Source organism: Pogona vitticeps, chromosome 12, assembly GCF_051106095.1.
Source record: "Pogona vitticeps strain Pit_001003342236 chromosome 12, PviZW2.1, whole genome shotgun sequence".
Taxonomy (NCBI): Eukaryota; Metazoa; Chordata; class Lepidosauria; order Squamata; family Agamidae; genus Pogona; species Pogona vitticeps.
Genome location: NC_135794.1, coordinates 24,330,385 through 24,342,490, shown reverse-complemented (window position 1 = coordinate 24,342,490; position 12,106 = coordinate 24,330,385). Strand labels below are relative to the sequence as shown.

The 12,106-nt window shown below is 43.2% G+C and overlaps 2 protein-coding genes across 9 annotated transcripts in view; one reads left to right on the top strand and one right to left on the bottom strand.

The window, feature by feature from the left end:
• FAM227B (family with sequence similarity 227 member B) overlaps positions 1-7,470 on the bottom strand; it is a 66,053-nt gene extending 58,583 nt beyond the window's left edge. For all 3 annotated transcript variants that reach the window (XM_078381000.1, XM_078381001.1, XM_078380999.1), the window contains exons 1-2: positions 7,300-7,470; positions 4,173-4,226 (exon numbers count right to left, since the gene is read on the bottom strand). In XM_078381000.1, coding sequence (XP_078237126.1) covers positions 4,173-4,226; positions 7,300-7,380 — 135 coding nt within the window. In that variant the 5' untranslated portion in view covers positions 7,381-7,470. The remainder of the gene's footprint in view (positions 1-4,172; positions 4,227-7,299) is intronic.
• On the top strand, positions 7,411-11,879 carry DTWD1 (DTW motif tRNA-uridine aminocarboxypropyltransferase 1). 6 transcript variants are annotated; one of them, XM_020790088.3, is made up of 5 exons: positions 7,411-7,539; positions 8,367-8,680; positions 9,028-9,171; positions 10,040-10,316; positions 10,713-11,879. In XM_020790088.3, the coding sequence occupies exons 2-5, from the start codon at positions 8,399-8,401 to the stop codon at positions 10,940-10,942; spliced, it is 933 nt and encodes a 310-aa protein (XP_020645747.3). In that variant the 5' UTR covers positions 7,411-7,539; positions 8,367-8,398; the 3' UTR covers positions 10,943-11,879. The 6 variants fall into 6 exon arrangements, with proteins under 6 accessions (XP_020645747.3, XP_020645745.3, XP_020645746.3 ...); XM_020790086.3 differs by having other exon boundaries at positions 7,528-7,718; XM_020790087.3 differs by having other exon boundaries at positions 7,536-7,722.
• The last annotated feature ends 227 nt before the right edge of the window (positions 11,880-12,106 follow it).

The window sequence follows — 12,106 nt, the reverse complement described above, 5'->3', positions numbered from 1 at the left end:
CAGAAAACTATCCATTGCTTTATGGCGTCCTGTGTCCCCTCCCGGATTACATTTACTAGAGAAGAAATTCTAAATATTAGCAAAGCCCTCCCATGTACGTATCCTCCTGTTTTTGTGGAAGAAGAAAGTAGCACAATAGCTTTGGTCAAGAGAGGTGCAGCAGCTGTGTATGATACTCGGAGAAGAATTCACCAAAGAGGACGACGTGCTGGCACGTTAAATAGGCTGCGACAGCGTGGAATGAGATCTGCACTACCATCTATTCATCTTTCCAACCTCCGTTCACTTGTTAACAAAATGGACGAACTGCATCTCATCAATCAGGTTAACCCTGACTTCTCACGCTCAGCTGCTCTTTGTTTTACAGAAACATGGTTAAACGGTTCTGTCCAGGACAGTATAATTGAACTATCTGGGTTTCAGATCTACAGAGCAGACCGCGTACTTGAAACATCTGGGAAATCGAAGGGTGGAGGAGTTTGTTTTTACATAAATAGAGACTGGTGTAAAGATGTGACTGTGTTAGAGAAAACCTGCTGTGAGGACTTGGAAGCTTTGTTTATTAATTGTCATCCATTTTATTCCCCAAGAGAATTCTCTTCGATAATCTTAGGTGGAATTTACATTGCCCCCCAAGCTTGTACCAATAATGCAGTATGTATTCTTGCTGACTTGATAAATAGACTAGAGAGGAAATATCCTGACTCTCTGCTCATAGTCTTAGGGGATTTTAACAAGGCAAATTTATCAACTGAATTGCCTAGATACAAACAGCATGTTAGTTGTTCCACCAGGGATAAGAATACGTTAGACCATTGCTACACCACAATTAAGGGTGCTTATCGTTCTGTCCCTCGTGCTGCCCTCGGTCGCTCTGACCACTGCCTGATTTTTCTTATTCCAATTTACAAACAGAAATTGAAAGCTGTTAAGCCAGTGGTTAAGACAGTCAAGCGTTGGACTGAGGATGCAAAGTTAAAGTTGCAGGCTTGTTTTGACTGCACCGATTGGAATATGTTTGAGTCTACTTCCAATAACCTAGACGAACTTACTGAAACCATAACATCTTATATTAAGTTCTGTGAAGACTTATGTGTGCCTACTAAGACCGTGCGTATCTACAATAATAACAAAGCCTGGTTTACAGCAAGGCTTAAGAAATTTCGACATGCCAAAGAGGTAGCTTATAGGAACGGAGACAGAACCCTGTACAATCAGGCTAGAAATATACTGAATAAGGAAATTCGAGCGGCAAAAAGAACATACAGCGACAAGTTGAAGACACAAATGGAAAATCATGACTCTGCTACTCTCTGGAGGAACTTACAGAACATTACGGGTTATAAGAAAACATCTTCCCCGGTTCTGGAAAACCAGAAATTGGCAGATGACCTAAACGAGTTCTATTGCAGATTTGAAACACCACCATCTACACCTGCGGTAAACCATTTGTGTTCAGAAGTATTAAAAACCGCCTCTCCTACTGTTGTTCCTTTATCTCAGGAATCTACTTCCTTGGTGATTTGCGAAAAAGATGTGCGTGATCTTCTTCAGATACAAAAGGTTAGGAAAGCTCCGGGAGCAGATGGGGTGACTCCCTTCTGTTTGAAAGTGTGCGCTGCACAATTAGCGCCTATCCTAACACGGATTTTTAACAGCTCGCTGGAGTTGTGTAGTGTCCCTACATGTCTTAAAACTTCCACTATTATCCCTGTACCTAAGAAAGCTTCTATTAGCGGACTGAACGACTACAGACCCATCGCCTTAACATCTGTAGTGATGAAAGTCTTTGAGAGATTGGTGCTGACCCATCTGAAGAACATAACTGATCCTTTGTTGGACCCTCTCCAGTTTGCATATCGGCCTAACAGATCAGTAGATGATGCTGTCAATATGGCTATGCACTACATCCTACAACATCTGGATTCCCCAGGATCTTATGCACGGGTTCTTTTTGTCGACTTCAGTTCCGCGTTTAATACAATTGTACCATCTAAATTGTATCTTAAACTGATTCAACTAAAGGTACCCATTTCTGTTTGTAAATGGATACATAGCTTTCTGATAAATAGGAAACAGCAAGTGAGACTGGGGAAAATAACATCTAATATCCGTACAGTTAGTATGGGAGCCCCCCAAGGGTGTGTACTTTCCCCATTACTTTTCTCCTTATATACGAATGATTGTATTTCCACGAATCCCTCTGTTAAGATTCTGAAGTTTGCAGATGATACGACGGTCATTGGACTTATTAAGAATGGTGACGAGTCGGTATACAGACGGGAAGTTGAGCATCTTGTCGCATGGTGCAACAGTAATAGCTTAGTGCTCAACCCACAGAAAACGGTGGAGATGGTAGTGGACTTTCGAAAACACCCCCCTTGTGTACTCCCACTTTCCGTCTTAGGCAGCACGGTTTCTGTAGTAGAGTCGTTCAGGTTCCTGGGCACTGTACTCTCTCGGGACCTGAAATGGTCAATTAACATCGATGGCATCATTAAAAAAGCTCACCAGCGTCTGTATTTTCTACGACAACTTCGGAAATTCAATCTGCCTCGGGAGCTGCTTGTCCAATTTTACAGAGGCATTATTGAATCTGTCCTCTGCTCTTCCATAACTGTTTGGTTCGGTTCGGCAACCAAACTGGACAAGAACAGGCTTCAGAGGACTGTCAGAACTGCTGGAAAAATAATCAGAGCTGATTTGCCATCATTGGAAGAGTTGTACATTGCACGGGTTAAAAAGAGAGCGGAAAAGATCGCGGCAGATCCACGGCATCCTGGTCACAACTTGTTTAATCTTCTCCCCTCTGGTCGGCGATACAAGACACTGTATACTAAAACATCGAGGCACAAAAATAGCTTTTTTCCCTGTGCCATCAAACTGCTGAATTTGTAACCATCTGACGCAACTGGGAGTTGAGGCAATTGGCTTTTGTAGAATTTGTTCTTAATTGTCTTGTGAATTTTTCTGTTTATGGTATGTGTGTGTGTGTGTGTGTGTGTGTGTGTGTGTGTGTGTGTGTGTGTGTATTGTTTTTAAGTGTGGCCGGTAGCCATATTAAATTCCGGGTATGGTTTACATACCTGGCCAGTAAATAAATAAATAATAATAACATGTATGTGCATGTGTGTATCCACTTGATATATATGAAACCAGCTAAAATTCAGCACTTGTAAATTCAAGACATTTAAAGATGCAGTTCACTGACCCATTGAAATAAATTGGATTTACAAGCACTAAACTGGCTCGTGTCCACGTACTTGTGGTGTTTCCCACACTGACATGTGACAATCCGGCTAATCTGTGCTTTATTATTGTCCTTAGTCATCTAGAACACTGGTTCTTAACCTTGGGTTACTCAGGAGTTTTGAACTGCAACTCCCAGAAGCCTTCACCACCAGCTGTCCTGACTGGGGTTTCTGGGAGTTGCAGTTCAAAAGCATCCGAGTAACAAAGGTTAAGAACCACTGATCTAGAACATCAAGTGTAAACAGTTAGAAAATAAATTAGAATTGCAAATATGTAATTAAACTAATGGACCATAATTTCTTCTTCCACCTAGAGTTCACACATTATGGCCTTCAGTCAATCCTCTCCTAAATTAGCCTATCCCAGCTCTACCATGTCACCCCCAAAGAATTTAGGATACCGAACTGAAGGTTATCTCATTTCATCTTCACAATAAACACATGAGGTAAACTTAGTTGGGGACAAGGAAGTGCGTCACTGAAGACCACCCGATGAGCTTAGAGTCCATTTGAACCTTGGTTTTCTCTTGACAAATTTTAGCACTCTCTCCACCCCATTGTGATGATTTTTAATTGTGCAGCAGGCCAGAAAAAGTGCACAAAACCCAAGCCACAAAGATCACAAATCTTTACTTGTAAAATGCAAAAGAGCAAAAGCTTCTAAGCTCTTTCAAAAACAAGTATGTGGTGTGTGTGGGGAGAAGTACGACAACTACCAGATGCTTTCCTACAGACAGTTTGCCAATCCTGTGTTGTTCTTACATTCTAGTGGCCTGAGGGTCTGAAATGCAATCCCCATTCACACTTTTTCCCCTCTGAGTTGACACTCAGAAGATCCTTGCTCAACACCCGGTTCTCTCCACTCCCTCTTCCTTCCCCACATACATATGCATACTGATCTTTTTAAAAAAATGTACATACCAAATTATGAAAGAGTAAAAACTCTTCAAACGTACGAGGCGGCTCTGCCAATGTCTATAAACACATAAAGATACATTTGTCTTATGAGTAACAAACAAATCAAAATTTGTGTACACATCGCCAATAAAATGTTATTAGCAATAACAATCCTGCAGAACTCACATTTGGCCTTAGTTACTTAAAATAGCAAATGGGACATTAATGGCGATTAGATCGTGAAAATTAAGACCAGAATTCTATTCACTGATACGATCATGGAAGGGCTAGTGGATGAGGTTTTCCTCCTCTCCTGCAGGCTCTTTTTTGTGTGTCTGACGGTACACTGTTGTGAAAGCAGATGCACAACTAAACATGCAAAGGACAGGCCACCAAGGGAAAAGAACTGCTGCATGACTGCGCTTGCAGAATTGTCTTTTGTTAACAACATTTTGGCCTAATAAATATGTGTAAGATTAACAGGAAAAGACCTTATGTGTCTAAGGGCCAAGCTAGACAATACCGTTAACTCCTCATCAGAAGCAGAGATCCTCTGAAGGGGAAAGATGGTTTATTCCAACACTATCTATTTGTGTACCTGGAGAGATGATATTCTAAGAAGAGGAAATATATATGTGCCATAATGTGATCTGACCATTAGAGCTGGTCTACAATCACAGATTTACATTTAATGAGCATTGAATCCTGTACATTTATTGGAAGCTCAGATGTATCCACTACTCTAAGTGGTTTTGTACTTGGTCAATGAATCATGTAGAAGTATCTCTCCTGACATAGTCTGCTAAAGATAAATAGGGAAACGTTCAGTGTCCCAGCACAGTCTGAAATACAATATATTTCTATACTACATTTCTATTCTGTCCCAGTATCCACAACAATTAAGGATGGTTTTAAAGTGGTTTTAAGATCTCCCCACACAACAGTAATAAAGACTAATTTGCAATGAAATATACCTAGTTCTTTTCCATATATAAGTTGATGTTGGCTATACATATGGAAAAAATAGCAGACCTATTTTAAAACTGTGGCTTGCCAGTCTATATTTACTCCACTTTGCTGGCTAGTGGCTACATTTTTGGTCTAAGCACAATAATTCTATAAAATCAGAATATCATAGCTGGTTAAATGATCTCGAGGTTTGCTGCTGTTATTTGAGCTGGAAAAACAACAACTCTCATTCACTCTGTACAAATGAGCAGAGGATAAACTGTTTTTCCTTTTATATGAAAATCTAGCAGTGCACAAGCAAGCAAATGAATAAATAAGCGAATAAATCTCTTTCCAAGTCAGGCTATGGTGTCCTGGTCCCAGGGATTTCAGGGCCAAAACCAGAGATCATGGTGTGGGTTCTTGCGATGTCACAGAGGCGGGGCAGGCAAGAGTGGGGAAGGGAGCATGCCCCACAAAGTGCTCCCCACTGAGCCAATGAGCCCTGGGGCCAATGAACAATAACTGGGAAAGGGTCCTGCCTCTGCACAAACCAAACATTCTCCTCTTCCAGGGCTGGATTTTGTGAGATTTGTCTCCCATCCTGGGGGACCTTCACTAAGACCTTCACCTGGCAAGGGGAATCACAAGTAGTAAAATTTACAAAACCTAGCTCTGTGCAGGGTGATTATTTAATCATCGGCTAAAATCCTCTTGGGTCACTTACTGCAGCATAAGGGACATGACGCCATTACCAAGGCATAGGGCCACGCATGAGAGTCGCTGCTGAGATTCCTCAATGCATGTAAGCCAAGTGGCTTTGCACGCAAAGTTCGATTTTGGGCTCTGCCCAAAGCCACCTGGTCTAGGCCCAAACGAGGAACTGCAGCAGAGACTCTAATTAACATCCATCTGCCATTGCGGCAACATGCTTTCCCCTGTGCTGGTATAAATTACCTAAGAGGATTTTGGCCAGGGGAAAACTGTGGCATAGGATGCTATTTCTGGGTCATGAAACCTGAGCATCTGCGACGCATTACAATTCCTGTACCAGCAGGGCACTGAAATCACAAACTCATAAGATAAACTTAGCTTAGCTTTTGTTGCTTTCCCTGCACTATTATTATACTTTATCATAAAAGGCCCACCTAGCCACTATAAAACATGCCTCACATAAAGGATCCAACTATTTAAATGCATACAACTAAATATTTTTAAAAGACTTAAAATTGCAACACATTAATAATGAAGTATTAGGATCACGAAATGAAAAATGACCACATTTCCTCCTATGGCAAAGAATGCCTTATTTAGGCAAGCATCTGCACTGCAAGTTGTATCTAATGTTTTATTTGTCCTATTTTTATTCCATTGTTGCTATTTATTTGCAATTTCAGCGTACATTAGGGTTAGTTTACATTGTCCTTAGTTGTCCTTGAGTGGTGTATAAACACCAGTGTGGCAGGATATAAGTTATTTAACAACAAACAAATAAAATGTATAATCCTTCTTTTTAACTTGGGAGTCGAGGGAACTCGCCCAAATATGTGTATTATAAACACTGGGAAATGTCAATTGCTCTCTTCTCTTGACATGGCTTTTTAAAGTCTTTTTAGGCATGCGTTTTTGGTAGCCATTCCTGAATGCAGAATTCAATGGTGTTTACTCTGAGGTGGGTGGCTGTCGGCAAAGCGCCGAAAGACAGGCTTTCTCAGAAATAAACCCCACCCAAATCCATCATGATTTGTTCCAAAATAATCACTATTGTGAATTTGGACCTGGCCGCTTTAACCCAATGGCGTTGTGTTGCATCCAAACCAACATTTGAAGATTTTTGGAGAAGCTACGCTTTTCTCCTCTATCTTGCATGCTGTGACTGGCCAAGCACTCTGGCTCTGGACGTTTTATTTTATGACTTCTTCCTCCTTTGTGCATTGGGCTTTCGTGCTCTTCCTGGATCTTTGCATTTAAAAAATAAAATTAAACATCTCAATGCCCTGCAAGAAATCCACCCCCCTTTCCCAAGGCTTCTGCCCCCTTTTGCAGCTCCCCCTTGCATTAAAACGCAGGCACCCATGCGAAGCTCGAGCACCGCCATGGCCCAGCACCCTGCAATGCTCGTCCTCCTAAATAGTTTTAAGGACCTGCCTCTACACCTTTAAGAGAATTTAACGCTTAATAGGGTTTTGCTTCAACCCTCGACCTTGGAGCGCGGCCGATCAGACACGTCAGGGGAGCCATGCGGCTCCTCCGTTGGCAAGCAGCGCCTTTCCCCAGCCACCATGGCCACCCGACCCCTTTCACTGCTAGCAACAGTTTCGCTAGGCCTCGAGTTACGTTGCTAAGGCGCCTTAGCAACCGCTCTCTAACGCCCCACGGGTGCTTCACTAAAGCTTCCGGCTCTCCCCGCCGACCTCCACACTTTGGTTCCGGCTTCTCCTAGGTATACGGCGCTTGCATGCACACTCGTTTCCTTGTTGGGGGGTGGGGGGCTGGGGGAAGCGCAACGTGATCCCAAAGAAGGATAGTTTCCATTTCCTAGGAGCGGAGGGGCCACGATCCCTCCCCCCCAAAAAAAACCGGTGGTGGAGGAACCCCGCCCGGGGCTTTGCCTAAGAAAATGTAGGTTAGTTTTCCTCCTGCAAGGGCGTGCTAAGTAAATAGGGACCGAGCAGCACCCTGTTCATTATCACCTCCCCCCCCCGCTTTGCAATTTAGGGGAAAGGGTGGGGAGGATGCCCGGTAAGGATTTCGGGGGAGGGGGGAGGCCCTGGCAGCATGAGGAGCGATGCGGTCCTTGTCTTGCCGTGCAAAGTATGAAAGAGCCAAAGGCTTGGGGAGGGAGGTGGGGTGATGGAAGCTCCTTGCAACCCTGTAGCTGAGTTGCAATGCTCCTTTAGCTTAAATGTTGCCTTCCAAGGATGTAAGCCAGCTTGGAGGTCCTTTTCAAGGAGGCAGGTGGGATAAAAATGTTTCAAAAGACATAAAAGCTGCCACCAGAGAGTACAATGCAGAATGGAGGGATTGACAGAAGACACCGCCCCAGGCCACCTGTCTCTCCTTGAGGGTAGCTCTGTCCAGTTTTCAGGGTCACCCCTTCTTCCAGAGGAGGTGGGGAAGGGACGGCTTCAGCGAAGAGCTGGTGGGAAAGCCAAGCTGGGCCAGCTCCAATCGATCAAAACGAGCGCTAAAGCTGGCCAAAGGTTTCTGTGCAAATGGACTCCTTGTAAAAGTTGTTGTGATTTTTCTTTCTTTCTTTTTCTTCAGCAGATCCAGGTCCAAGGATATTGTTTGATCGTAAGATGTCTTCCACTCCGTCTGGGGTTTTAAAAGAAGACGAAGAAAGCAACCAGGGAATGAAAAGAAGTTCTGGATGTCTAAAGGGTCACGATTCACAAACTGCAACCCTGGTGAAGGAAACCCCTCTTGAAAATTTGCGTCTGGCGTCCCAGGCTGTTCTCGAAAGAGCCCAAAAACAAGGACGATCCAGCTGTCCCAGATGTAAGAGTTCTAGGATGTTCTACTGCTACACGTGTTATATCCCAGTGGAAACGGTCCCTACTGGAGAAATTCCCATTGTGAAGGTTAGTGGGAAATGTCCCTTATTTGGGGTCTCTTGTCATTTACTCGGCTATCAGGATTAAATTCACCAAATCAGCTGGGAAAGGACAGAAAGACAGATTCCTGGTTTGTATGAAAAAGAAGCTCACAGCTTTACCTGTCCAAGCTTTATTTTCTTTTTAAGACTTGCCAAAAAAAAAACAGTCAGTTAAAACCCATACTCTGCCATCACAGCTGATGCAGAGGGTGCTTGTTGCGATCCCCCCCCAAACAGCCCGTTTAAGAAGCTCCTTGTGTTTCTACTGATGGAAATAAATTGTGGGTTGTTTTTTCCCCCTCTCCAATGCATGTGCTGTTTTCTTGTTTTCAGCTTCCTTTGAAGATCGACATCATTAAACATCCCAACGAAACCGACGGCAAAAGTACCGCTGTGCATGCTAAACTCTTGGCACCCGACAGTGTTGCCATTTACACCTATCCTTGTATTCCGGACTATGAAGACACGAGGCATGAAGTAAGGAGGGGTCTGGAAGAATTAACAAGGGTTCAAAACCCTCCTTCTTTTTATTCCTATCTCACTGGTGATTGGTTGCTCTGACTTGGGATGCAGTAGCTCTAAAACTGTGTTGTTGCATCTAAACCAGCTTCTGAAGTTCTTAATCAGGGATGTTTTCCTCCTCCTCTCATTTTTCTTTCTGTTTCCTTTACCCCCAATGAACAGCTGTCATCGTCTGTCCTTTTCTTTTTTCATGACTTGATGGAAGTTGCATTTTATGTATCTTAGGGTTTCTTGGCTTTCATTAATTTATCTTGGCACCTCTTGATCCAGGATATTCTTGACCTCCATAATCAATCCACAGGTGAAATGTTTCTATTTTTTTAAAAATCATAACTGTGACTCTCTACCCTACAGTAGAACAAAGAGTACGCAGCACCCTAAGGTGAGCATTGTCAGCTCCAGTTTTAATTGTTTGCTGCATTACTAAATTCTTCTTAACGATGGTTCTCTGGGTCCTCCTCCTGCTGACTTTTATTGCATGGCTGTGATCCCATTGTTCATTCTTGCAACAATTGCTCGTTCGTATTATCTTCATAATCTGCCTAACAGCCTTCTTATAAAGCAGATTATTATTATTTTCATTCTGGTGAGAACATGGGGACATAGTCCATTCTGAGTTGAGTGGGAGATGCATTTGGGGCTCTGTTATTCATGTGAAAAGTTAGAAACGGTCTCAGTGTCAGTATCGAAACAGGCAGCGCAGGGCAGAAACTGGGTGAATGAAGGAATGATCTTTGTGATGACTATGCTATCTCTCTTTTTCGATGTAACGGCCATCAAAAAAACATAACCAGATGTACAGATCTGCCTGTTTTCCTTTCAGATCGCCCTCATTTTTCCAGGGCCAAATTCCGTGGCCGTAAATGACATCCCTCGGTCTTTGCAAAAGAAATGTCAGGGGCAAGTCAGTTGTGACGAGGAGGATGAGTCACTGACTGAACCCGCTCTCAAGAATGCAAGACTAGAGCCGGGGACCGAGAGCAACTTGGATGCAGCCGATTGGCACAGCGGGGGCAAGACCGGGCCGCTGAGTAAAATCGTCTTCATCGACAGCACCTGGAATCAAACGAAAAAGATCATCACGGATGAACGGCTTCAAGGTACGTCAGGGGTACGTCCTAACAGGGACGCGCGGCTCCCAGGACTGGTTCTGTCGCACAAATACAAGAGGAAAAAATAAATAAAAGCAAAAAGAGAGAGAGAGAGAGAGAGAGTCTCCATCAGAGGCTTTGTCCGCAATGAAAGAGCCCTATTACTTGTTATTACCCATAGTTCATGGAGTGCTGGATTGCTCTGTGGTTTTAGGTGTCTGGCTGCTGAACCAGAGGCTGGGAGTTCAATTCCCCCTTTGTGCCTCCTTTGACAGAGGTTGGACTTGATGATCCCATAGGGTCCCTTCCAGCTCTGTCGTTCTAAGACGATGACAGTGATGTTGATACAAGTTAGCTGTGTGATAAACATACGCAAGTTCTGTTTTGTGTCTTCCCTCTACGTAGGACTGCTGCAAATTGAACTGAAATCAAGGAAAACCTGCTTCTGGCGTCATCAGAAAGGAAAACCTGATACATACTTATCGACCATAGAAGCGATTTATTATTTCTTAGTAGACTACCACAAGGAGGTCCTGAAAGAAAAATATGACGGGCAGTACGACAATCTGCTGTTCTTCTTCGCGTTCATGTACAGGCTGATAAAAACTGCTAAGTCCTCGGTAGGCAAAGAGTGAGGCGTTCCTTCTGGCGATTCCATAAAACCCAAAGACTCACCACAGTCCTTCAAAATGGGCCCATTTGAGTTTGGATGACAGAAATTGCGCTGCACTGTGTCCAGGATGCTAACAAAAGAGGCTCCTTTCCTTTAAACTTCATCCTAAATTCAATCTCCGGCAAGTTTCCGACCAACTGCAGCGGGAGCTTTTGCCTAAACCCAAACGGAGCCCATTGCCTCGAAATAGAAATGTTTTCCATTCGCAATGAGCGGCAAAGAGGCCAGCCTGTAAGTCTCATTGCTCAGCTGTTTCATTGTACAAGAATGTGTTCTTGACGGTTGGGGATGATTTCATCCTTCTTTCAAAAAAGGATTAGAACAGTATTTCTGTCGACACAATACGTCAAAAAAAAAAATCAGGTGGATGCCAATGGTAGACATGCTTGCAATGAGTGTTTCTTTTTCAGATTTTCGAGACGCCTGTGTTTCAAGAGGTTATATCATTTTGGTACCCGGAATATTAAATATAGGAGATTGAGCTGTTCTTTGCTTGTTAGCAATGTACATCTCTTTGAAGTTTCTATGCCAAATTCATTGATACCAAGGGATCAGCTGTGTTTTGTGTTTGTAACACACACCCCTTTTGTCCTGTTGATAACCACTTACTTAGCTTGTTCTACTAATTAATTTTAATCAAGTGTTGATTAAATGCTCCAAACGGCACATAAATAGCCCACAAAATTCTGGCACCAGAAGGAGTTTCATCAAATGTTTATCAGTTTTATTTCCAGCTCCTTTCCTCTTTGACGTCCGTTATGATGGTATGGATTACGCCACCGGGGGGGGGTCCGCTTTGGAGTGGAGAAAGAGTGGTTAGATCTTATTTGCAAAGTCTTCAATGTTTGGATCCCCAATGGATTTAGGTTGTGCTAGTAAAATAAAATGCTGGACTATGACATACTGGACTTTGTTGTTTGGTTTACGAAGGTCCCTGACATCCACATTTAATTTCATTTTTTTTTTTAAATATAGGGCAGCCATTTCATCCGAGGTGAGACACTGAATGGCTAAACCTTCTGATTCCAAATATTGGACTGTAATGTCCAGCAGCCCTAGCTTAGCCGATCGCAAGGGGTGGTGCAATGTGTACTCTGGCTTCATCTGCTGTTCTCCATCCCAGCTT

Bases quoted from the DNA above. Each gene is read 5' to 3' on its own strand.
- DTWD1 (XM_078381002.1), top strand. The intron at 8,681-9,027 runs GTTAGTGGGAAA...TCTTGTTTTCAG, and splicing joins GAGAAATTCCCATTGTGAAG to CTTCCTTTGAAGATCGACAT. The intron at 10,317-10,712 runs GTACGTCAGGGG...CCCTCTACGTAG, and splicing joins CACGGATGAACGGCTTCAAG to GACTGCTGCAAATTGAACTG.